The sequence below is a fragment of the Panthera pardus genome, unplaced genomic scaffold, assembly GCF_024362965.1.
Source record: "Panthera pardus isolate Hobbes unplaced genomic scaffold, ASM2436296v1 HiC_scaffold_24, whole genome shotgun sequence".
Taxonomy (NCBI): domain Eukaryota; kingdom Metazoa; phylum Chordata; class Mammalia; order Carnivora; family Felidae; genus Panthera; species Panthera pardus.
Genome location: NW_026526810.1, coordinates 135,545,289 through 135,571,917, shown reverse-complemented (window position 1 = coordinate 135,571,917; position 26,629 = coordinate 135,545,289). Strand labels below are relative to the sequence as shown.

Sequence of the window (26,629 nt, the reverse complement as noted above, 5' to 3'; positions counted from 1 at the left end):
CGGAAGAGCCGGCGGGGAGTTAGGGGGGGTGTGTGTGAGCCTGGACTGGTCTCCTCATGAGAGGGGACGTCACCGCAGCTCTCTGGAAACTGAAGAAGCGAGGAAGGAGCAGGCAGAGGGCTCGAAGGCCCTTCCGTTCCTTCCGTAAAGTGTGTCTCCTGCATCCTTGGCAGATGCTGGCCTGGGCAGCAGCACAGCTCTGCCCTTGGTGACACGCTGCACGAGAGGAACACGGGTGGACAGTGAAGTTAACACGTGCAGCGTGTTCTGCAACCCGAGTGTCCACCAGCGGACAGATGGACGCACGAACTGTAGTCTAGCCGTTCGATGGAGCATGTTCAGCCTTGAAAAGGAAGACTGAGCCTGGGTGGCTCGGTCGGGTAAGGGTCCGATGATTTCAGCTCAGGTCATGATGTCACGACGCATGAGATTCGAGCCCCGAGTCGGGCTCTGCGCTGACGGCATGGAGCCTGCTTGGGATTCTCTCTCTCTCCCTCAAAATAAATAAACTTTAGAAAAAAACACCAAGAGGGGCGCCTGGGTGGCTCAGTCGGTTAAGCATCTGACTTCGGCTCAGGTCATGATCTCGCGGTCCGTGAGTTCGAGCCCCGCGTCGGGCTCTGTGCTGACAGCTCAGAGCCTGGAGCCTGTTTCAGATTCTGTGTCTCCCTCTCTCTGACCCTCCCCCATTTATGCTCGGTCTCTCTCTGTCTCAAAAATAAATAAACTTAAAAAAAAAAAAAACACCAAGAAACAGAAGGAGAAACCCTGTCACAAGCTACAACGTTGATGACCCCTGAGGACACTAGGCTGAGAGAGAGAAGCCAGACCCAGCAGGACCAATTCTGTATGATTCACTTCCCGGAGGGGTTGAAATCCTAGGGCCAGAAGTAGAAGGCAGTTGCGGGGCTGGGGGAGGGCGGTGGGAGGCACGGGTGAGCAGGGGCAGGTCCAGACGGGGATGAGGAGAGGGAGGTGTGGGCGCACAGCACCACGGGCATATTTAATGCCACTGAAAGGGTCACTTGTGAGTGGTTAAAACGACAAACACCATGCTATGACTATTTTGCCACAATTAATAAAAAAAGAGAGAAGGCAGAGGCCTGGGCCAGGGTGGTTCAGGACACAACGGAGCAGGAAGGCACGGCGGGGCGCGGTGGCTGCCTCTCGGGAAGGCAGAGACGGAGCAGAGCCAGCGTCTAGGGCCGCGAGGGACCGGACGGAGGATGGGAACACCCAGGGAATGGCGTGTGTGTGTGCGCGTTGGTCGCGAGCGGAGTGTGAGGTGCTGTGGGAAACCCCGGCGGGGAAGGCCTGAGCCAGACTAAGTGGGAGGTGACAGCTGGAAGAAGACTCCCAGGCTCTTCTCCGAGGGGGTGGCCAGAGCACAGGGGGCAGAGGCCAGACTGACCCCGGCAGCGACAGCCAGGCCCGTGGCCCGAGGAGGGCGGACAGCGGGGTGTCTGAGAAGGGCCGGGCCGGCTGACGTGGCGCCAGCTCTCGGTCACGCGCGAGGGTGGCCGTGGTGGCGTGTCTGCGGCCCAGCCGCTGACGGAATGTGGCCACGCGGGGCCTGAGTGCGAAAAGCGTGGTGGATTGTGGGTCGGCTGGCTCCCCGAGGGCCAGGGCCGCCGTTGGTCGTTGTCATTTCCCTGAGCACCTCCCCGTGCTCCGGACAACCCAGACGGTCAGGAAATATTTGCTGTGAACTGGCATCTGCCTCGCCGCGCCTGGGCCATCTCCTCTGTTACTGTGGGCCACCAGGAGCAGACGCAGAAATCCAAGCGCGTGGCAGGAGACAGGACTGATGGGGGCAGTTTCTCAGCCCACCAGAATTAGGGCAGGCACTCTGGCACCTTCTCGCTCTCCATGGTCGGGTTCTTCGACTAATGGCCACGAGGCAAGCTCCCTCTAAATACATGCACGGTTCATCTCTAGGCAGTAAAAGTGACCCGCTTGGATGGCAAAGTTTTCAGTTGTATCAGAAACTGAACTGCTTTGAATACGGCTGAAGTATTGAATTTTCACACAAGGAAGGCAAGAAATAGAAGATTTTCACTGCAGTTCAAAAGCCAAGTTTTAGGAATTAACGTAAATTCTCCCAACAATACTGTAACAACTTCTTTCACAAAAGGCCACGCGCTTAGCAACTCAAAATTTCTGCCCCAAGGTCACAATTGCGGTGAAGTCCCAGTTGCTTCTCTAGGACTTGACTACTTCTCCCAGGCTCTTACAAGCTGCTTGATCGATTTACTCCTCCCACACGGCAGTCAAAACATCTCCCTTCACTTGGCATCTGAACACTTTACCTTCCAGACCAAAAATGGTCAAGGAAGGGACTAACTCAGGGAAATCTCTGAATGGAAAGGCCCGAAGTCTACATTCAGCCTCACTGTTAAATGAATAAAAACAGGAAATACTACTCTCCACGTAACAAATGACTCAAGATTTTAAACGACCCCAGGATTGAAAAGGTGCAATGGGACAGACGTCTCATCCGCTCTGGGTAGAGCGTGTCTGGGGCCACAGCATCTGGGCGGTATCACATAGGCTTCGATCCAATACCTCCTTTCTCTGCGTCCAGCTTCAGAAAAGCTTCAAAGACGCGAACAATGAAAAATTTATATTACAGCGCAAAACCTGTAATGGCTGAAAACCTAGGATCACCACAGAATAATAAATGGTTTTTAAAAAATCCCGCTTCCTTGGTATGCCTGGGCGCCTCAGTTGGCTGAGCGTCGGACTCTTGATGTCAGCTCAGGTCATGATCTCACAGTTCGTGTGACTGAGCCCCATGTCGGGCTCTGTGCTGGCAGTGTGAGCCTGCTTAGGATTCTCTCTCTCTCTCTTTCTCTCTGCCCCTCCCCTGTGTGCGTGCTGTCTCTCTAAATAAAGAAACATTGAAAAAAAATCCTGCTTCTATTTCCATTAAAGTCAGGAACAAGGCAAACGTGCCCACTTGCACCACCACATGTAACGTCTTATGGGAATTTTCAGCCAACTCAAGAGGAAGACACCAGAGGTATAAGAATTAGGAACAAAAAGGTGAGGTTATCTTTTTTTTTTCCTTTTAGTAGGCTCTATGCCCAACGTAGGGCTTGAACTCACGACCCTGAGATCGAGAGCTGCATGCTGACTGAGCCAGCCAGGTGCCCCGGCCCAGAGGTGAGGTTATCTTCACATGCAGATCTAACCAGGTACCTGGAACATCCAAAAGAATCAGCTGAAAAACTACTGCAAACAGTAAGACAATTCAGCGAGAAAGCAGGATGTGAAAGCAAGACACAGAAATCAACAGCCTTCGCGCAAATAATTAACAACTACTTAGAAGACACTCACAATAGCAACAATAACAGAATATCTAGGTACAAACCTAATAAGAAAGGGGAACTTTAAAAAACCTAAAAGGAAATGAAAGTGGCCTCCACAGAGCACACTCTTACGTAAGAGGATGCAAACTTCCTAAAGAGGCCATCCTTCCCGGACATTTAAAAAGGTGATGAGATCCCAATAAAAACACAACTGCTTTTTCTGCAATGAAATGAGCCAATTCAAAGTGCCTAGCGTTTGTAATAATATCAGTATTGTTGTTGTGAATGATTTTAATAGGATATAGCAATAATTACGTCAACGATGTTAGAAACCAAGATTTTCAGTGTAAAAGAGATAAAACTGAAAATTCAAGAAACGTGTGAAAATACCGTACTATTAGAGTTGAACTGAAAATGTCAGTAAGAAAGCACGACTAAAATGTACATGTATTTATATACCAACTCCCTCCGCTGACAGCACTTAAAAGCAACATCAGTCCAATAGCAACAATCACCCCCGGCACCCAGATTTTGGTCTCTAAAACCAATCCCCACTGAAAGAGATCAGGACTCTCTGAAAACGGCCGATTCCGGGTCTGGGACAAGGAAGGTACAAAATGAGGCTGGGGGACATCTTACTGTCTCAGAAATCAAGGAATCAAAAATAAATGCATCCGTGTCAAAAAACACACACGGGAGTTAGCCCGAAGGATACCCAATGCTTAAAATTATGTATCTGCACATCAGAAAGGATAACAATTTTAGTAGGTTGAAGCACACTGAAATCAATGGGATCTCTAAGTTCATAACGATATTCAAAAAAGAGAAAACCAGAAAAAAATCTTTAGGTTTTCACCGTTTGAGGGAAATTGGTAACTAAAAGGCAGAACATCAAGCCCGTCCTGACTTCCAGTAGGAACTATGCGTCAAGGTAACCAAGTATCTCCAGTTGGTAGGAGACGGCTCTGCTTGAGGAAGAATGCCAGATCACGTGTTAAGTCTCCAGAGCCACTGCTGTCCTAAGGAAGCACGGTCGCATGGTGTATACAGCATTAGCGTACGGTTGGTGGCAAACAGACGCTGGCAGGATGCCAAAATATACCTTGCAAATCACCATCAGTACTTCTGGACAGTGCAGATGCAGAGGGAAGCGTCATCGTCTCACGGAGAGGTCAACCTGTCAGCACCCTAACACACTGTAAAATCTGGCATCACTTAGGACAGTCACCGGATCGAATGCGTATCTGGCACTGATTCCAGTCTCTCCTGCGTTACGCGGCATTCCATCCAATAAAAGGCTCTATGTACAAGAACGACAGGGAGTAAGTGGAATATTTTACCGGACGACCAGCCTGACGGATTTAACAAGTCATAATAAATGAGTGCTGTGATTTACAACACTCCCACACCGGTGGTGACCCAGGTGTGTGGCAAAAGCAGCAAAGACCAGAAAAACCAAATCCCTATGGAAGAAGGCACTTTTGTCTTAGGTTTTAATTTATCTTAAATATTTGAGTACGATGACCAGCACACAGTGGAAAATAGTCAGGTACTCAAGAAAGTAAGGCATCACGAACAACATGTGACAAGGACTTCAGATGACGTTATTACCTGACACGGACCACAAAGGAGCTATGCTTACCGCACCCACGGAAACGACGAGGGTGACCCGAGATAGAACGGAAAGTATGAGAAAGTCATGCTGCAGGCTAGAAACATAACTCCCATAAACGAAGAAGTATATCTCAGGTTAAAAGCCGAACAAAGCGAGTTCAGCACATACTAGACAGACCTGAAGATTCTGAGCAACAGAAATGAGGCATGGTGTTTAAAGATTCTGGTGGCACTTTAGCGAGGCAACTTTAGGTCCACTGGCTATCATAACAAAAAAGGCTGCATTTGATATGTCGCTTTTATAGTTATTTACTCTTACTGTGTTTTATGAAAGCATTAGTCCACGATCGGTTGAGAATTAAGAAAAAGAAAACCGGTCCTTCACTGTAGATAACGTGAGACTCTCATCGTGAATAGGGCATGGTAAGTCACAAAACGTTTGAAAAATACAGATGAAGATCAAAAGAAAGACAGTAAATGAAAAAGTCTAATATGTCTTGATTAAAGCCACAGAAAAAAGAGAGATAAATGTAGGAGAAACAACAGCTGAGAACTTTCCACCACTGAGGAAGTCCAATAACACAGGGGTGCCGGATGAATCCCCAAAAGGACTGACGAACAAAGAAACCCACGTTTGGACACCCGGCAGTGGAACTATTGAAAACTCAAATGTTAAAGACAAAAATCAGAAAAATGGCCAAGAATCACAATTCCTTTTTGGTTTCTCAATCCTAATGGAAGTCAAAGGCAGTGAAATGCTGATCTTCATTGTACTGAAGGAAAATAACCTGAAATTCAATACTCAGTGAACACCTTTCAAGAATGAGGGCAGGATAAAGATATTCTCTACATAAAGACTTTGCCACCAGTAGACTCTCATGAAAGAAAATTCTACACGACATATTCAAATAGAAGGAAGATGATCCCAGGAGAGAAGTCTGAGATACAAACAAGAATGAAGAATAAAGCGATAAATTAGTGGATAAATCCAAATGATCACCAACCGAAGAAGACAGTAACGCTGTCGTGAAGGATTTTAAAGGGCTGGCTTAAAAGTTCAAAGATCCAACAGCCGGGGGTTCTCAGAAGATGGCAACAGAAGCACTTTTTTCTTTTCTTTTCTTTTTAATTACTAGACTTTGAGACTTACAGAAACATTGAATGCAGAGGTTTCACACTGTCCCCCACCTGTTTCCCCTATTATGAACATTGTGCATTAGTGTGGGTGCGTTGGTTACAACTGATGAGCCAATACTGATACAGTATCGCTCACTAAATACCACGGTTCACGTCCGGGCTCACTCCTTGGGCTGTGTATTCTGTGGGTTTGGACAAATACAAAATGCCATGTATCATACAGAGTAGTCCCACTGTCCTGAAAATCTCCTGTGCCCTGTGGATTCATCCCTCCCGAAAATGACTTAGCATGTGTACTATCTAAGACGAAGCTAGACGTTATCTAAGCCAGATTCGCGCTCTGCAGGCTGCAGTGAGTGGACAGCCCAGATTCCCAGCAGGCGAGGGGCAGGAAAGGCATCGATGAATCCTTACATTCCTCCCTCCCTCCATCCCTGCCCCTGCCCGATGTATCTGGCGCATGTGCTGTGAGCCCTTGCTATCCGCCCCGCAGCGTGGAAGGCACTGGAATATGCCTGTAAGGGTGCTCTGGATTCATTCGTCTTGTAAAAAGACCCATTGTTGTGAACGTATGGCATGAAAACTGTCTGATGGTTTACTACACCAGTCTTCTATTTTAGCAAATATAAAGGTGTTCAGAGGTTTGCACTTGACTTCTGGGGTCCTTACCCTATTTTCCTTGGTTTTCTTTACTTCGACCTCAACATCTCCTAGAGGAGCACTTTTAGGGGCCAAACACCTTCAGGTGGAAAGGGGGGACTATGCCATCTTGGGGGAAATTCAAAGCAAAGGGCACCATTCCCTGGCAGCACCCCCTGGGCAGAGTAATCCCCAAACGATTCATACGAAGACAGCCCACAAAGGATTATGGCTAAATTCTCGCTTCTCTGAGACCAGGAAAACGAGGAGGCCCCGCTGCAGTTTTTACGAGTGCTCTCTTTGCAGCACCTCCTTTCTGAATCGCTAGAGTTCAAAGGCGACAAATGCAGGAGAGAAGTCCTCGCAGGGAACGCCAGCCGGCCTGCTTACCACTCACACGAAGACATTTAGTGTATTCCACCTGGACTACACGTGAGACGTTCACCCTCCACAGCTCTGGAGTTTGAAGCACCACTTGGGTAGACCAGTTAGTGGCATTAAATGGAAACAAAACAAAACAAAACGTAACAGGGAAGACGACCCTAGTGGACTATCAAGGCAGCAGAGGAAGCAGCAGCTGGCAAACCACGGGAACGTTACTCCTCCCCTGAATGGGCACGCTCGAACTTTTAAAAGGCAAATGATAAAAATTACCTTTCAGAGACGGTAGTTTCTGAAGCTCTCTGTTGTTGCTGGCGCTGAACCTCGAAGAGTTTTGCCGCTTGTCCCTCCTCACTATGGGCTGAGCGGCGGGCACTTTTATTTTGCTGGATACGGTAGACGGGGTAGCAGGAAGGTTGTTTTTCCGGCCGGAAATCTGTTTCCAAAACAAAAACAGACAGACGCATATGTCAAACGGTTGTATCTTGTAGCCCAATTAGAATCTGGAAAATATACACAAGTTTTTACTCCGGGACAGTTTTTACTCCACTCTGCCCTAAACGTCCCTCCTTACAGTGGCTGGAGTCCGTGCCCTATCCCGCCCCTAGTAATGCTGGGTTTCTAGAGATTCTCCTGTTTCAAACTTTTCTCTTATGCATTTGCCATCCAGGCTGATGGATATATACAGGCTGATGACAATGACCTTCCAAAGATGTTCACGTCCTGATCCCTGGAACCCAGGAGGTCTCCCTACTTGGCAAAAGGGACTCTGGAGATGCGATGAGGTAAGGATCCTGGATTATCAGGGTGGGGGCCCAAGTCATCACAGGGCTTTACCAGACAAGACAAGGCAAAACAGAAGCAGATGACAAAGCAGAGGTGAGAGCGTCAGAGGCACTGGAAGAAGTCAGAGGAAGGCGCCACGAGCCAAGTAGCGCCCGAGGCCTCTAGAAGCTGGAAAAGGCCAGGAGGCAGATTCTCCTCTCGGCTTCCCGGAAGCACCCGCCACGCCGACATCTTCACGTGGGCCCCACTGTAGACTTCTGACCTCCAGAAGTGTAAGATAAGGAGTCTGTGGTCATGGGCACAGCAGCCACAGGAAACTCACGGAGCAGGCACCTCGCCCCTCTGCCTGCGCACCACTCCGCCCTCGGCGATGTGGGAGAGCCACGTGAAAGCACCTGTCCCTGGAGCCTCAGGAAGTGCTCCTCCCTCTCGCCACCCCCCTCCGTGCAGCTCCACACTGCACTGCGGCAACCTGGGACGTCCCAGGACGCGTGCAATGACAGGAGCGGCTGTGCAAACACCCGAGGGGAGGCGGGAGGGTGACGGGGCGCGTGCGGCACAGCCGGGGGTCCCTACGCCTGCGCAGGCCCACGGTGGGGGGGGGGGGGAGCTCAGAGGTGCACGCACGTGCATGGCCCCCCGCAGCGATGCCGGGGCGCACCGGGCGTCGACCGTCACGATTCTCTGTGCAGCCTGCTCACCCCTCCCGAGCCTCCGGTCTGCCCGAAAGGGACGGAGCTCGGAGGTGCCCGTGTGCGGCTGTAAAAAGCCGACCCAACTCGCCCTGGAAGCAGGAGCCCACTAAGGGTCTTCCAGTCACACTGGGCTGGGAGAGCTCACGCCAACTTAGGCGCCCAACGATCGGCTCTCGTTCTTGAGTGGAATTTTTACTAAGAAGTTAAGAGCAGCTTTATTTTTATTTATTTTTCATTAAAATTTTTTTTAATGTTTCTTTTTGAGAGAGAGAGAGAGACAGAGCGCGAGCAGGGGAGGGGCAGAGAGAGAGAGGGAGACACAGAATCCGAAGCAGGCTCCAGGCTCTGAGCTGTCAGCACAGAGCCCAAAGTGGGGCTCAACTCAAGAACGGGGAGATCATGACCCAGGCTGACGTTGGACGCTTAACCGACTGAGCCACGCAGGCGCCCCAAGATGCTGTATTTTTTTATTCTATTTTTTTAATTTTATTTTTAAAAATTTACATCCAAATTAGCATATAGTGAAACAACGATTTCAGGGGTAGATTCCTTAATGCCCCTGACCCATTTAGCCCATCCCCCCTCCCACAACCCCATGAGAAGCTGTATTTTTAGACAAGGCGCGGAAGAATCCCTGGGGAGAGTTTTCCGGGATGCGGGATGCCCGTGCACAAAGGACTCAGACCGGGGGGCGAGGGCCTGGGCGCCTCGCCCTCCCAGTCAGCAGCTTCTTCCTGACAGTGGGCTTCTCTGGACATTGTCCTCGACGTGTCACTCTTTCCACCTGATCACAAAAGCCGGGTCTTCCTTAAACCCCGTCCAGACCCCTCTTCCTCCCCGGGATTCCCCAGGTTAAAACGGTTCGGCTCGGCTTCCGCAGCTGCCCCCACCCCCCCACCCCCCAGCCCCCCTACTGTCACCAACAGCTCCTCCTCAGCCACGTACTTGTTTTAAACGTTAAGTTATACACACATGTCCAGTAGGTTAAAGGTGACACCTCCTGTTTACTGGGCCGAATCCTGTGCTGCACACACGGTGACCCTGGGGACAACTGGGCACGTGGCTGCCCCCGCCGGGCCAGGAGTGGGCTGGCACCTCCTGCAACGAGCCGGGCACACGGGCGCCGGGTGAACTCATAAAACGGAACGAACTCCACGCACACGGACATTGTGTGCAGGACACACGCCCCGTGAGGCTTCTCACGACTGAGAGAGCAGGAAGGGCCCCCTCGGACCTGCTGACTCCGAGCCGTGGCTCCAGGCTATGGGTCCTGCTGGTCTCCCTGCCCCGGAGCACTGTCCTTGGGGCAGGCAGAGTGAGCTTCTAGAAGGAGGCCCTGGTTCTGCCACCCAGGCCAACTTGCAGTCACTTCCCAAGACTCTCAGCCCGTGGGCTTAACGTGGCCTAAGAGCCCCATGCTCGGGTCACCAGCTCCCGCTCCGGCCGGCCCCGCACCTCCCACTGCCCCACCCTGAGTCGGCTCCCTGAGGCCTTCGTGCGGTGCAGTCGGCAACGTGGGCTGCTGCCCGCCTGGCCGGGCTCCATTACAAGGTGGCCGTCTCGTCTTCTCCCCCACGGGATGTCTGCTCCAGGAGGGCATGGACACTGCAATGTCCCGTACCAACCAGGTAGGGAGGCCCCCTGAGGGTGTGTCATGAGGGGACCGCCTTCGGGCAGGGCTCAGAGTGGACAGCTGGGGGCCGCGGGCGCCCACAGAGCCGACTAGCCCAGAGTCTGACCTTCACCTGACAGGGCACCCCGAAGCCATGCAGGGGATGGGGAAGGGCCGACAGCGCGAACCCATCTTCCTGTTGGAAAGGCTCCGCAGGCTGCAGCGTGGACCGGGCAGGAGGGGAGAAGGCAGACTAGGCTAGTCATCTGGGCCGTGCACGGGGGTGTCAGCCACCCCAGGACGCTGACCAGCAGCTGGGGGCACCGGTCACTGGGATGAGAAGGAGAAATGGGCGGGGAAGCCCGGTCGTGAGCATGCTGGGTCTGAAAGGACACGGTGACACCCGTCCTCACGCCCCCAAGACGCTCTCTTTCTGCCGAGGACGACGTCTGAGTCCTGTCCTCGGTGTCCTGGCCGCCACCTGCCCGCCCTTGGCCGCCCTCTCTGCCCAGCGGTGCAGCTGCTCGGCCGGCCCTCAGACACGTCACGTGAGCTGGGATGTGAACTTGGAAGCCGCCATCTGCGTGGTCACTGAAGCCACTGAATGAGCCAGAATGCCCAGCAGAGGAGCACGGAGTGGGAAGAGGTGGGGGAGGCGGGATGGGGCTGGGGGAAGAAAGCCTCTCAGGAAGGAGGGGGTCAACCCGTCCGACGAGGCGGCCTCAGCACCTCGGGGCTGGTGGCGGCTGTTGAGGGCGGTGAGGGCAGGCGGGGAGGCCCGGAGTGTCCGTGACAGCTTTGGAGAGGCGGCCGGGAGGAAAAGCACCACAGGAGAGGCATCGGGCTGTCGGGGGTGGGGGGCCTGACCGTGCCCCGTGCCCGCGGGGGGGCAGAGCACCGAGGGGAGGCCGGGCTGAGGGACGGCTGAGCCAAGAGCAGGATCTGGGCCCTGACGTGCAGTGACAACAGAACAGAGGATGCACAGGACAGGACGGCTGGAAGGGAGAGATCTGATGGCCTCCCCCCATGCACAGACGTACGAGGTCCCCTGTGAGAAGCATTCTGAAGGGAGGCGAGGCCTGAGGAGGTGAGGGTGGCCTGAAGGGATCCCTGAGCCACAGAGAAAGGCGGGGCCTGGAGAAACAGAGATGCTCGGAGCACATCGTTCTCCTCAGCTCCAAACGTCAGCAGCCACAGGGACATGTAATGGTCAGCGCCTGGGGGGGAGGGCACCGCCCTGCACAGGATTCTCCTGGCGTGCCCGACAGTGTGTGGAACCCCCTCCCCAAGGTAATCACAGCCAGATACGGTTCTGGGCCGGAACCAGGGCCCTTCCCCAGCCAGGGTGCAGGGCGACCTCCTGGGATCGGGCAGGGAGCAGCGGAACCAGACTTGCACCTTGCTCGCTCCCTGGACTTCAGACGTCACCTCCCTTGTGTCCCACAGCCAAGCAATTCCACTCTCCAGCATCTTCCCAAATTCTCCCCTTCTGCAATGTTATGACAAACTACCACCACTATGTGTCAGACACCATGTGATACACAGCCTAAGAAACCCATATTTGCATGCCTTTTAAGATCTTTTAAAAGAATATTCATCTATGGGGTCCTGGGTGGCTCAGTCGGTTAAGCGTCTGATTTCAGCTCAGGTCATGATGTTGTGGTGAGTTCGAGCCCCGCACCGGGCTCTCTGCTGACAGCTCAGAGCCTGGTGCCTGCTTTGGATTCTCTGTCTCCCTCACTCTCTCTCTCTGCCCCTCTGCTGCTTGTACTCTTTCTCTCTCAAAAATTTAAAAAAAAAAAAAAAAAAAAAGAATATTCATCTAAAGGGCATGGTACTAGCATAAGGACAGCCACTTAGATCAGTGGGACAGAACTGGGAGCCAAGGCCTCTCAACAGGAGAACAGTCTCTTCAACAGGTGGTCCTGGGACAACCCTGCTGTTTGTGACAGTCAGCCTCTAGCTTTTATGGCGGCAAGAAAGGTGGTCTCCAGAGAAACCAGACTGTGTAGAGAAAACTCAGGCTGCTAGTGTAGGAGCCGGCCGCTCAGAGCAAAGCTCTCTACGTTCCGGCCTTTCGGGGCTGGAAGCCACAAAAGCACGCTCTCAGCTTGGGCCTGTCCAGGGAGCGGTCAGCTGACAAGCCCACCCGAGTCCAGCGCCCATGGCCAGCTGTGCTGGGGCCTCACCTCTGCCTGTTGTGTAAACCGGGCATCTGATGGGCATGTTTCCAGGGGTCCCTGGTTCCAATTCTTGCCTTTCTGTTTCCTACCCAGCAATGGCAGAGCAACAGCAGGGAGCTTTTTAAATACTTAAGTCAGGGGCGCCCGGGTGGCTCAGTCAGTTAAGCATCTGACCCTTGATTTCGCCTCAACTCATGACCTCATGGTTCGTGAGTTCAACCCTGGTGTCGGACTCTGTGCTGACAGTGAGGAGCCTGCCAGGGATTCTCCCGTCCCTCTCTCTCTGCCCCTGCCCGGCATGCGTGCGTTCTCTCTCAGAACAAATAAACTTAAAAAAAAAAAACAAACTTAAGTTAGATCATCCCCCTTCCCTGGCTCAAACCACCTCAATGGCTTCCCATCAAATCCTGCCATGGGCTGCCGACAAGATCTTTGCCTTTGCCTATCTCTTTGACTTTATCCCTCCTGCTCAAGTCACCCTCATTTCTCTTCAGCCTTCTGAAGAGACACTGGCCTTCTTTCCAGTGGACACACAAGCTCGCTGCTGCCTCAGGGCCTTTGCACTAGCTACTTCCTCTGGCTGGAACGCCCCTTCCCGGATCTCTGTACTATTGGCTCCTTCTTCACATTCGGGTGTCACCTTTAACAATATCTCCTTGGTGAGACCGTTGCCGACCACGTGAAGCAGCCTCTGGAAACACGTAAGTGCAGTTTTGATAGCGCAGTGACCAGAAGGTGCTACTGATGTTGAGAGCCCCAGGACCACCACTCTGCAAAGTGTGAGATGCACTCGAACCAAACGCCGCCAGTGCCCTTACAAACACCAGCGCACCTGGCACTCACTGAAAGCAAACTGCCCGAGCATGTGTCCTGCTGTGTCTCATGCTGCCCCCGCCCCCAGCACCCAGGATGGCGCTCAGCACTCAGGAGCGTCTCAGGCTGCGCCTGCCGGGTGACTGGATGAACGAGCCACCCGGAGGGAGGTCTACGAGGTGGAGGAGCATGGCCTGAAGGGAGGAAAACGACTTGGGGAGAGAGAAAGGTCACCCCCGTCACGGCCAGGGCGCCCTCCTCCAGAGCCCGCCCTCTGCCATGCAATACTTGTTCCTGTAAGATCTGGACCGTGGGGCGAATCAGCAGAGCGGGGGAGAGAGCTCTGCTCCTGAAAGCGGATCAGATGGAATGAGAGAGTAGTTTCTGTAGTATTTTATTTGCTAACCGTGTGTGCTTTGACCTCCAAAACAAATAAAGACAGACGATCTGAAAAGGAAGATGAGAAGGACGCTGTTTCCCCTAGGCCCAGCCTATGGGGGAGCGCGCGGCCTCGTGGGGGTATCAGGCGCAGGTCTAGAACACAGGCAGCCGCGGACCAGTGGTGGCAAGGCCTCCTCTGCTCGTCCCTCAATCCCCTTCTCTTCCACCATCCTCTTTTCCCTACCTTCATCCACTTCCTTCTCATTTGACATTTTATATCAAGAGTGATAGCTGACATGGGGCCCCTGGGGGGCTCGGTCGGTTAAGCGTCCGACTTCGGCTCAGGTCATGATCTCGCGGCTCGTGGGTTCCAGCCCTGCGTCGGGCTCTGTGCTGACGGCAGGGAGCCTGGAGCCTGCTTCGGGTTCTGTGTCTCCCTCTCTCTCTGTCCCTCCCTCCCCCGCAGCACTCTCTCAAAAATGAATAAAAATGTAAAAAAAAAAAAAAAAAAATATAATAGCTGACAAATGTCAAGTAAGATACACACACTCAAATGGAATTATTTTGGAAAACACTGGCAGGCTCTAAGGCTACTCTATCCATCAGAACTTGCCGTGAAGCAGGAAACGTCCTTTATCTGCCGTCCAATGGAGTAGCTACCAGCCACATGCGGGTCCCGCACACTCGAAGTGCAGCTAGGGTGATGGAGGAACTGAATTTTTAAATTAATTTGATTTTCAGCAATTTAGAGAGCCACATGTGGCTAATGCCTAGCACCCTCCGGGTACTGTGACGTCGCCACTGGGCAGAAACAGCATGAGGTCACAGCTCCCATCCCTTTATAGCCAGGCTAAGTCTCACCTTAATAAAATATTTAAGACGAAGGAAAATCCAAGGTCTTCAAACTAATTACCCCCCCCTCCCCCCCATTTCTGGGCTTGTCCTTCGCTCCCCCACGTGGAGAACACCGGGATGACAGCGCCCCGCCTGGGCGTGGGCAGCAGCACTTCCCCGCAGGGGCCCTTCTGAAACCGACCGGGATCAGGGCCCCGCGAGGTCTGGGCTGCCCACGATGTACGGATGGCGCCGGGCCAGGTGCCATCGAGCCCCGACCCCCCTCAGCGGGCAGCCGATGTTTTAGGGAGACGCGGGAGACTTTTTACAGCTGAAATCTTTCACATGAAGTTTTCCCTGTGACTTGGGGACGTATCACGTGATTCCCGCTGGTGGCAGACGGGGGCTCACGCAGCAGATGCAGGCGGAAGGCTCTCCGCCCTTCCACGCGGGGCTACGGGCCTGCACTCACCCGCAAGTGCTTTAACACAGACACCCTGCTTCTGCCGTGACCCGGCAAACTTTATCAATTGCTTCGTGTAATTCAGCCGAACTCTTTCTAGAATTACTTACTTATCGTGTAATGGAGTTTCTGCTGGAGAGGGAGAGGGGTGCTGACCGCTCCTACCTGCTGCTCTACCTGCCCCCTCGCTCTCAAAAATAAACAAACATTAAAAAAAAAAAAAAAAAGAATCTAGAACATAATAACTGTAACATACCAAATGTGTGTTGATTGACTGCTTATGTGATCAGCAAGGCTTCCAGTCAACAGTAGGCTATGAGTAGTTAAATTCTGGGGGAGTCAATGGTTATGCAACAGATTTTTCGGTGTGTGTGTGTGTCTCAGGGGGGAGGGTATTGGCACCCCTAATCCCCATGTTGTTTAAGGGTCAACTACACAGGTACGTTCTACTGAGGAAAATTACCAAAATAAACTCAAAATAAAACATACAAAGCACCGAAGACCATATTGGAAAGCTTACTTAAAAGGAAATCCTACCCTGGACGGTTTTAATTAAAATAAGGTCTCATGAGACTATACATCTTACCCCTGGCCTCTGGTGCTATATAAAAGAAAACTAAAACCCAAAACAAAAAACTCTTCTTAAAACTTTCATAAGACGTTAGAAAAAGACCTAAGTACCATAATCTTCTGCTTTAGGACGCTGCTATTTATTTAAAACAAACGATGCCGTGAGAACATTTCTCTGCGTTAAAATTTCCTTAGAGGAACAAAAGATGATAAAGAAACAAGCCTCTTGAGAAGCAATTTTCTCCCTCGAATTCACCGAACTGGAAAACCCAGCAAGCTGATTGAGTTGAAGCTCCCCTTCTTCCTGAGCACTTGTAAAATCCACAAACAAACATTTCTTGCCTCCAGGTTCTCACATATGTGGCAAGTACAAGGGAGAATCAAGTTAAATTGCTGTCCTCGAGTACTTAATCTAGTTAGGGAGGCAAACCAGGGTACATAAAAGTCGTACAAGTCAGTGTCAATGATAAACAATTGCTACTCGAATGTCAAAGGTGGGAAAAATGCGGGCCAAGAGGGTGAGGAAAGCTTCCCTTCAAGTTCAGAATCAACGAGCCTGACTGGGAACTTACAAGACCAAGAGACTCAGACGGACAGTGAGGGGCACAGGAAGGGTACCACGCAAAGCGAGGCCTGGGGACCCCTGAAGGTCCCGTAGACACTTCCCGGGGTCTGTGCTTTTATGAGAACACGAAGACATGATTTGCCTTTGTAACTACCATTATGTCACTTTTTCACAGGCCACAAGACACGTGACATCAAAACACACGGAATGCAGGAACAGACTCCAGGAGCCAGCGAGCTTGTTAAGCCAGACGTTAAAGAAATTTGTAAGAGCAGGATGCGATGCCATTTTTCTCAGTGAATTTTTGTGGATAGTTATTTCCCATAAAAACCTGCTACTTACGTTAACACGTATCGGGTGTGTTACTGTTAGATGAATTAATGAATAAACATTTCACTTTTAATTTCTCATAAAAGTATCGGCCAGAACTGACCTAAATAAAAGCTCTTGGGGATTGTAATTTTTAGGACTGTAAAGGGGTGCTGATGCTCCTTTGGTTTGAGCATTGCTATTCTAAAGGAAGCCTATGTGTCTGGCATGATTTACGAGCAAACATACATACTTAACCCTTTGGGGAGGGTCTTTCTAGAGCAGTGGTCTCACCGGGGGCCATTCCGCCCTCCAGGAGACATCTGGCCACGTCTGGAGGAACTTTTGGTTGTCAAAAGTGGAGGGGGTGCGGGGCTAGCAGCACCTGGTGGGGAAAGCCAAGGGTGCTGGGGGACATCCCACGGTGCACAGGGCAGGCCCGCGGGGAAGCAACTGGTCCACCCGTCAACACTGGTGAGCGTGGGGTGGAGGCACCCAGGGTCTGCCAAGCGTCCAGCTTGTCACTCGGTTCCAGAGAAGAGGTGGGCACTGCGATGGGAAGCTCATGGCGCCTCCCCCTAACTCACATGCCCTCCAGCCCACAGCTGATCACCCGCTTTGCAGATCCTCTGTCTTTCCTGAACACCAGGCTCTAAGCAAACGGGCTGCAGAGTGGCTGGGGAAGTGGGCCGAGAGGTGGCGATTAAAAGTAGGGAACCCCACTCTGAACTAATAGTTGCATGTGCATTTCCAAAAAAATAAAAATAAAAATAAAGTACTAGTCTTTTGGGTCCTGAGTGTCACTGGAGTCCCGTTTAGGGTTGTGTGGAAAAAAAGTGGGAGGAGAACAATGGGGAATGTGGCACGGAGGCTCCCAGCTGCAGCCCAAGCTCAGAATTCGGCCCCCAGACAGTGGCTCTGATGTTCCGGGGGAGGAGCTGGGGACTCTCCTCGCAAGGGTGACGATCACAGCCGCCTTCCCCGGAAAGCACACCTACCAACAAACTACTTTCACTGTCCTCCAGCACTCGGGTTAAAACACAGCCGAGGGACTAGAAAGTCAAATTTTCTTGAAAAGATACTTTTCATAAAAATGTGAATTTACGTTACCGTGTAATGGGTATTGTTACTATTAGATGAATCAATATTTTTGAAATTTCTGTTTTAATTGCTAAGACGGGACTCCCCCAGCTACACCTACGGGGCCCCAGCATATCTGGCTCCCTGTCTCTGCAACACCAAGGGGGGCGGGAGAGGATGTAAAGGGACAGATGAGAGAGAGAGAACACTTGTTACTAAAGGCAGAAGGTGTCAGAATAAGCTAACAGGTTGGAGAGAGGACTGTTGCGCTTTCTTTTCAGCAACACATATTATGTAAGCGATGCTGTGGAGACTTTCAAACAAAACTGAGCCGAAGCAGGACATGCGAAATACACGGCCAGAGAACAACACGGAAACAACCTTTAATGTGCTTAAAACAAGTCACTTTACAAAGAGCACAGACACTTTCGAAAACAACTTTGGACGCAGTGTACAAATTAAGGCAACTACTATCAACAACTACTACCACATGGTCTCAGTCTTCTAAAACGGACTTTAAGAATCTCTGAGCGATTTATTAAGACTGGATATTCATCAAGTGTGCCTCGTGAGGTTTCCACAGCTCTGAAGGTCACACTGGGAACGGCTGCTCCAAGCTGAGTTCCCTCGGCCCGTCTCCTGAGTTCTCCAACTTCCAGTTCCCCGGGAGCCCATCTGCGGCCTCACTCCTTCAAAGTGCGCCATGAAATAAACCCGTAAGGACTGGGCAGAAGCTCTGGTTCCCAGGGCACATGTGGAGAAGTCAAACTTAAACATCGTATTTGAAAGCGAGTAAAACAAAAGGACCAACACACACCATTCAAGGAGTAGTTTCTAGAAGAAGCAAAATGTGCACAGCATCCGTTAGAACCTTTAACGGTATCTTGTTACATTGGAAGATATATTCTGCCATACATCTCGCAGGGAAAAGGTCTTTCGAGAAGTTGTGGGTCATGCCTAATCTGTCCCACAGAGTTAAAAATGGCCACGCTGGAAACTCACCAAGTGTTTTCAGGGGTGAGGAAACAGGGCCACAGAAGTCAGGTGACATCATTTATGGCAACCAGGAGTCAGCAGTTTTACTATCTAATAACCCCCAGGCTAAAATACTTTCCCCTACACCGCTCTATCCCTTAACAATCCGTTAAGGCGGGACTTCATCTTCCTTCCTAAAGACCCCACGCCATCAAATGTTCCTTTGTTTAACCCAAAAGTGTTCTGCAGTGTATGTCACTTGCTTCTCTGTCTTCTATGAGGCTGGGTTACAGGCAGCCAGGATTTTAGTATGAGGACCCTTTCCAGTCTTGCAGTGGTGTATTAAGTCAATCAACATAGGCCAAGTTCTCTTAGGTTTTCTCTGCCGGGATTACTTCCCAAGCCTGGCTACCCTGCTCTGGACGGGCGGCCTGTTCTGCCCGCCTCTCAGGCTGTGAAGCCTTGACTGCGGTAGGTGCCCTAACGCAGGTGAGTTCACAGGCTGGCCTGGCCGTGAAGGCGACGTGACACTGAACAGGTCTGAAAAGCGGCACGGCACGGCAGTCCTATCTGAATCGTTCAGGTTAAAACATTCAAGTTCGGAGCAGCGTTGACAGGAGAGGAAAAGAATGAGGGTTTAATGCGCCTGAGTCAATCATGTTTGGTAAGTGGGCGGAACCAGAGGTGAAGGCGCGACACGAAGACGGAGGAGGGAAAGCAACGATTAAAAAAAAAAAAAAAAAGTCAGGCTCAACGCAAAGTTCAGGTGCACTGCAGTGCCCCAATCTGCATTCCTGCAAAATAACGGACAGAGGGGTCTCCCAAGTGTCGTGATTAGTGTGCCATGTTGCCTCTGGTGTCCTTATGAGGAGTGAAGGGCCCACCATTTCAGTATTTGTCGGTGGTAATTCAAGCTCTGTGGCTCCAGCTCTTAGTAGCACTAGAAAAAATACAAAAAGACAAGTGGGGCATCACACTCGGGCACTGCAGGCCACACCTCAAGAGTCTTAAGCAACTGACAGTCTAGGAACTCAGTCCACCTTAAAAACACGCATTTGACTTACTAGTGGTTCTGGTTGTCTTTGAGCTGCTGAGGGATGGTTCAGGTTCAAACTTAACATTATCCGCCCTTCTAGCCAGGTTCTTTCTGCTCGAACAGGAATAAACGAGTGATACACACCGATGTCCTCTGACACACTAACAGTGAGAGAGACAGGTATGGGAGCAAGAAAGGTTTGGGGAGCACCGGAAGCCTTTGCGGCTGCAACAAAAGCTCCGTAAATGATAGAAAAAGCATCCACCTTGCAGAGTGATTGCACTGCACTTAAATCAATTTAGTCCAAAGAGTGACACGGAAATAGGCAGGTCAAAAGCAAGAATGCCACAGTAAAACTTGATTGTCGGCTATAAACAAAGGACAGGGAAAGGCTGGCATAAATAATCCCTAACTATTTAAGAAACTTTTTGGGGTTTCTCCTTTTTGCTTTGGGGAAGGCGACAGATTTGCTGGAATAAACCACCTGCTGAAGAGGAGGGAGGCTTAGGATGCACCAAATTGTAAGGAAAAGAGAACGCTGGGACTTAAAAAAAAAAAAAAAAAAAGCCCACTGCTGATAATTGCCAGTTAACTGTTTTCCAGACAGAACTGAACTCATTCTAACTTGGCTTACAGGAAGGGGGCTGACACTTACAAACTAATGTCATCTGTGATAAGACCAGGGACCTTGATGACCCAGCTCTAGAGACTGTGACACTGAATCAAGCAGTTTCTCGGCCACCAATGGTCCACAAGGGCCAGTTAGCTCTGCCTGGGTAGAGTCAGCTCCTGGGTCCTTAGCCCGGGGTGCTCCAGTCCAAGCACTCGTCACAGGCAAGACAAGACCAGGCAGAGTGCTGGCTCTGCACACGCTCCCAATGGTGTCAAAGGAATGACCCCAACCCCGCCAGGTAGACACAGGCCTCCGTGAGCATTTGGGTTGTTCCTCAATGAGCCCGCAGGTGAGAAGCAGAAGTCGTCACAACTGGCCCACGTAGACAGAGAACACAAGTAGAAGAGAGAAGGTTGTATAAAAATACCCGAACTAGATAAACTGAATGGTACTGACGCTCTGGGAGAAAGAGGCTAAAGGAATCAGACATCAACGGGAGAGGTCGTGTGGGACACGGGCGGCACAGGCCTGGCCAGAGGAAGGAAAGGTGATGGAAGGAAGAGGAGGAGACGCTGAGAGGGACCAGGTTGCTGGGGAAGGACCGGAGGGGAGAATCTGAGAGCTAAATGGAGCCCGAACAACAGTGAGAGCTGCTAGATTTGGGGTGGGGGTTATGAACTTAAAACTACCAGCTGCAGATACAGCTTTCAGAAACACATCCACATTTTCCCAGACGGAAACAGTAAAACCTACAGAACCAAAATTTCAGGTTACGAAGGAGACTACGAGAAAATCTCATGCAGGAAAACACTCTAGAAGACCCTGGTGTTTTCTCGCCCACGCTGTTTTTCTGCCCTTAGTTAAAAGGTGTTCACGACAAAACAGAAAGGAAATATTTGAGAGCAGTTACCTCTGATTCTATTATGTCTTGTCCTTCTTTGGAACTTTTTCCACTTTTCCCTGCTTTTGGTGATTCCTGGGAAATATCAAGCAGAGTCAATTAGACTTCTCAATTTTTAGACTGCCAAACATCAGACAACCCCAAATGCAGTTTAAAACCCGATTTATACCATTTAACCAGAACTTCCGCTAATTTTAATCAATACCACCAAGAAATTCTGCCTCTCGTCACTTAGTTACCATAGAATATTGCGATGCGACACCCCCACCCCCCAGCTCAGACTCTCCTCGTTTTCCTGATGTGTATTTGGCGTTGAAAACTTCAGGCAGAAATAGATAAACCAAATGTAAGGTGCTCTCCGTGTTTCGACAGAGCCACACTGCATCCCTTTCTTGCCTCCCACCTGAGCGGGGATTTCTGGGGTGACTCTGAGACGCTCCCAAGCTCCACCTGGAGCAGAAGCGTACCCCCCCCCCCCACCCCCGACTCCCAAATGCAACGCAGCACACTCACGGCCATCCCCGCCGCCACCCAGGATAATAATAGTATTTCAGAGCCCCAGAGCGTCCCTCTTCACCAACAGCCAGCCGGAGCCATTCGCTCCCCTTCCCCGGCCCGGGCGTCCCTCCTGCGCGTCTGCGAGGCTGGGTCAACCACCTCCGCGGCCGCACCTGCCCCCTCACGCCCACCGCGCGCGCCGCCTGGGGCCCGACGCCCACGCCGCCCGCACGGCGGTCGCGCCCCCGCAAGCCCGCCCGCCCGCCCTGGCTCCTCGGGACCCCCGCCCGTCCTGGGCCCCGCGGCCCCGGCGCCCCCGCCCCCACCCCGGAGCGGCGCTTCTGCGCCCGCCGGATCCCGGAGCCCGCCGCACCCCGCTCCCGGCCAGCTCCCTCCCGCCTTCCGCGCTGCCCCTTGCCCTCCCCCGCCCCGGCCGGTCCGGCGGCCCGAGCCCGGACTCACTTTCTCCTTCTTGTTTTTATTCGGCATGGCTGGTGCGGGCCGCCGCCGCCGCCTGCCCCCCGCAGCAGCAGCAGCAGCAGCAGCAGCAGCAGCGTCCCCGCCCCGGCCGTCGCGACCCCCGCCGTCGCCGCCGCTGCCGCCGCTGCCGCCGCCGCTCGGGGACTGAGTCGCTCGCTCGTTCGCACTTCCCCTTTTCCAGGCTCCCACAGGCTGCGGCAGCCGCGGCGGCGGCGGCGGCGGCGGCGGCGGCGGCAGCGGCGGCGGCGTCTCTCCGCCCCTCCCCCGGCCCGCCCCGCCCCACCCCTCCCCCAGTCACCCCCTCAGCCCCCCCCCCCCCCACCGCCGGCCTGGCCCGGCCCGGCCCGCCGCTCCCGCCCCGCCCCGCCCCGCCCCCGCGACGTCCCCGCCCCGCTGGCCCCCAGGCGTCCTGCCATTGGCCGAGGCGCCCTCACGTGCCCTCTAACGCTCTTCCCCGCAGTCCCGCCCCTGCACGCGGCACCGGTCCCACCCCCTCTTCCCCTGAAGCGCTCCGGCTCCCGGGGATCTCCTCGGCGGCGGCGGCGGCGGCGAAGGGACGGTCGGGTGAGCCGAGCTCAGTCTGGGAGGGGGCGTGGGGCTGCATCGGCGGCGAGTGGCCGGCACACGCGGCGCAGGTGCAGGACGGAAAGAGCAGGGGACAAGTCCGGCGTGGAAAAGCCACGTTTGAAACGGATGGCAACAACTTCTGCAGCCGGCGGGACGTGGCCTGGCGTGAACGGCAACCTCTCGGCCTCGCCCCCTCGCCGCCCCCGCGGCGCCCCCCAGGCTCTAAGGCGCCAGCGCGCGGGAGCGCAGGGCCGGCCGAGGAGGCCCGGGGCCGCGCGAACGGCAGTTTCGCTGGGCCCCACTGGGCCCCGCCCCCGAGGCCCTCCCTCCTCCTCCCGTGTCGGCCCCGCCCCACTGGTCAGGCTTCAGCTGCGCCAATGGGATTTTATTTTATTCTTCGATTTGGCCCGATCTTAAACCACGTGAGGAAACCTCTGCATTGTGACCAGGCGGTCACGTGATTTGTCTCAGCTCGCTAACCGCTCTGGGGAGATGAGTTTTGCGAAGGAAGAAGGTTAGCTTGTTAATATACTACTTCCGCAGCCTGTCTGGTGGCAAAAACCAATGGAGAGCACTAATGACAGGCACGGAGCCTGCAGAAAAGCGTTAGGTAATAAGCCTCCGGGAGTGAACGGATCCACGCGTGAGAAGCGTTGCCTCACTCGTCATGACGGAGGGGCTGGATCTTAACCCGGCGCTTAGACACATTGCGTTTTCTTACGCCCCGGTTTTCGCTCTTGAAAGTTGCTAGGCAAAGCGTTTTCGGTTATTCTGTTCTGCTCTGCGATGAGAAAGCTAAAAGAAGAGGAAGGGAAAAAAAAGATCTAAAGTGAGGAGTGTCGTGGGAGGTCCTGAAAGTTAAGTTCTGCCTGCAGGTGTCTGAATGTACGCCTTCGCCTTCAGACGAATATAGCTGCAGGTAAACGGCACAGCCTCAAACGGCTGGTGGTGCAGAAGAAACGGTTCTGAGTGGGACAATAGTTTATCCAAACAAATACTTAAAGAACATGGGGGAGGGGGCAGAACAATGCCCCTCGTTAATTTAATAACGTTTCATTAAACAAATTTTACGTTTATTTTATTTTTGAAAGAGAGGGAGCATGAGCGGGGGAAGGGCAAAGAGAGAGGGAGACACAGAATCCGCAGCAGGCTTCAGGCTCTAAGCTGTCAGCACGGGGCCGGATGTGGGGCTGGAACCCACAAACAGTGAGTTCATGACCTGAGCCCAAGTCGGGCGCTTAACCAACTGAGCCATCCAGGCGCCCCAACGTTTCATTTTTAAAAATAAACATGCTGTCAATTTAACAAACCCAGTATATACTCATGTCTAACAGGAGTAGTTCTAAAACTATTAGTTTATGACCATGGAGCTCTAAAGGAGCTGAGGGACTTTTCCAAGACAAGTCTGTGCCACTGATATCCTTGTATCATAGCCCCTGGTGCAGTGTTGCACATCATTCACTCAAGGGATGTTTGACGCCCATTGTGTGCAAAGCACAGGGCAAGGGATTGCGCTGTGAACAAGGCACTACCCTTGTCCCCCACTCCACGTCCTTGAGGCAGAAATGGAAGAAAGCCAGCAGTCAGAAGGATGTGGCGCTCAGCAAGTCTACGGGGACTGGGGTGCAAGAGTCTGGCTCAGAAGCACCCAAGAGCCCTTCACGAGTATTTTGTCATGGCGAGAGATGAGAATGAAGGAAAGAGTCTCCCGATTCAGACTCTCGTAAGCCTTGCCAAGGAGCTGGACTTCTTTTTGAATGGGATTTGGGGTCCCCGGGTGTGTGTGTGCACGTGTGCCTGGGGTCACCTCTTCTGAGTGCCCCCATCTTCTATGTTCATCAGGGTGCTGCCCATATCACAGAAAAACCTCTCTTCTTCAGACCCTGACTCTTCTGGAACATGTTTCTGCGATGGCCTTTGGTAACCTAGAAATGCTTTTCCCACGTCTGCCTTCCCCGGAGGATGGATTGCTTCAGTTAGGCCCCTGAGGTCTCTCTGGAGGAGCAGAGAGGGCCCCAGAGGATCTAGTTTTCCTGCTGCCCTGCCTCCACCAGCCATCGACCCGCAGAGAGGCCTGCTGCTTCACTCTGGAGAGCAGAAGGGGTGCGTAAAAGCAGGGCAGAGAGAAGGCCCTTGGTTCAGAATCAGAGCTGCCCCTTCATACCTCCACTTTTAGAAGCTCTTATCTTCAAGGATGCCTATGACACAGTGGCCCTGCCCTCACGTTCTCCTCTGACGCCGGTCCCAACCCGGCCGTGTCTGCCACGCTGCCGTTTTGATCTCCTCGACCCAGAAAGCCCCTTCTCTTGGCTCGCTGGACGCCAGCCCCGGCGGCTTCGGTCCTGCCCCGCTGGGCTCTCTGAGCACCGAGGCGGTCTTGTACGCTTGGATTTTCGGCTGAGCCTCCCGAGGCAGCAATCACGTCCTAGGCACCCTGTGCTTCCCAGGGCCTACCCTTTGTTCACAGATCCCACTGCTGCTGTGGTCTAGTCCCGCCTCTCAGACTGTTCTCTTTCCTCCTGCTGCTCTCATTGGCCGTCCTCCCCCAGAGCTTGGGACGTGCTGGCAACCCCCTCCAATGTGTCCATGTCACCAGCCCTTCCCCCCCCCCCCCTTCTGCTGGCGGGGTAGTGGGGGGAGGTGCCTAGGGCCTGGGCTGGATAGTAACTTCTTCAGGGCCACCCCTGACACTTCCCCACTGTAGAAGTTCAACTCATTTACTCACCCCCACCCCTTTTCCTGACTTGATTTCCACTGACACGTCATTAAAGAACTCACTTCTTGTTGAAGTTGGACCTATTTATTCACTCACTACACATTTGCCTGCAGATTTGGCGTGGAGCCATAGGGAGTAAATATAAGTTGGCTTGCATTGAAATGAAATACCCACGTATGTGCCCATGTGGAGTGCCGACCACGGTGCCGGGTGCATGGCAGGCGCTTGGTAAGTGTAGGTGCCACCGAATGGGCAACGGTTTGATGCGAGGCGCTATTCAGTTTCAAGGACCCAACGACACCCCCCAAAACACCACCTCTAGGCTCAAGGGCACCCAGAGAGCTCTGTTAAATGAAGTAAAGCCTTTTGCTTGGCTCTTGAAGAGCTTTGAAAAGTGCCACGAGCCAGTCTGTCCCCCTAGCTGGTCCCACTAGCCACCCAATCCTGCAGCGCATGTCTGGGGTCCTCCCCCCGGGACACAAAAAGGTGAACCATCTAGGAAGGTTTGGAAACCATCAAGTTTCACGGGTGGTTCTAAAACCATCTATGAAAGTTCTAAAAAAAGTGTTCTAAATATTTTAATGACTTTCACATCCAAGGTATTAAAAAGGGAAACAACACAAAATATAATTTCATTTTCATGTGACTAGGGTGAAATATAGTCCCTTTCTTTTTCCCTCTTAAATCCCCAAGTCCAGCGAAAGAGATAAGGCTGGATGGAAATAACCCGAGATGAAGACAAGGATACCATAAGAGCATTAGAGACCCCGGGTTAGGAGGTTTGGGAGAGAGGAGGGAACGTTCAGCGGCTGCCAGGGAGCAGAGAGCTTGCTGGAAGGCAAGGTGTTGATAAGTAGCTGCAGGCGGCTCAAGTGTTGAGTTTGAGTTCTTGTCCTAAGTTGTGGGTTATTGGTTTTAACAGGCAGGAAACATGGCCCCGTCACGAAGGTCTAGCTGGAAATAAACTAATGAAAGATGTGTGTAGAGAGGCATGCGGTGGTCAAGCAAGCGAGAGGGAGCGAGCAAAGCACGCTGGGGCTGATATTCTGGGAGCTGTCCCTATTCCCACACCTCACTCAAGCCCTCTAAACAGATGGTTCTTAAAACAGGGGTGATTTTGTTCCCCAGGGGACACCTGGCAATGTCTAGACAGTTTTGTTTGTCACAGCTGGGTGGAGGGTGTGACTAGCACCTAGTGATTAGAGGCCAGGGAGGCTCTTGAACACCCTCCGGCGCACAGGGCAGCTTCCACAAGAAAGCACGCTCCCATCCCAAATGTCAACAGCGCCGAGGTGGAGAAACCCCGGTCTAAACCCACGTAAAACGGATATGACACAACCCACCCTTTCCCCTTCGTGGTTACTGTGAGCGCCGCAGAAGGTGATGGGTGCGAAAGCCAGAACTTCATTTAAGAAGAAATTGTCCATCTGGGTGGAACTCTACGGTTTGCTGAATGCACCACACGCACAC

The 26,629-nt window shown here is 52.6% G+C and overlaps 1 protein-coding gene and 1 long non-coding RNA gene across 3 annotated transcripts in view; one reads left to right on the top strand and one right to left on the bottom strand.

Moving 5' to 3' along the window:
* PPP2R5C (protein phosphatase 2 regulatory subunit B'gamma) overlaps positions 1-22,080 on the bottom strand; it is a 127,516-nt gene extending 105,436 nt beyond the window's left edge. Inside the window, exons 1-3 of the mRNA XM_053889822.1 lie at positions 21,859-22,080; positions 20,908-20,973; positions 7,356-7,518 (exon numbers count right to left, since the gene is read on the bottom strand). Of these exons, the coding sequence (XP_053745797.1) occupies positions 7,356-7,518; positions 20,908-20,973; positions 21,859-21,885 (256 nt within the window). The 5' untranslated portion in view covers positions 21,886-22,080. The remainder of the gene's footprint in view (positions 1-7,355; positions 7,519-20,907; positions 20,974-21,858) is intronic.
* Positions 22,081-22,753: 673 nt separating this feature from the next.
* Positions 22,754-25,232, top strand: LOC109274571 (uncharacterized). Of its 2 annotated transcripts, none has more exons than XR_008417353.1 (2): positions 22,754-24,166; positions 24,324-25,232. It is a non-coding gene; the product is annotated as an uncharacterized LOC109274571 (long non-coding RNA). The 2 variants fall into 2 exon arrangements; XR_008417354.1 differs by having other exon boundaries at positions 24,286-25,232.
* Positions 25,233-26,629: the final 1,397 nt, after the last annotated feature.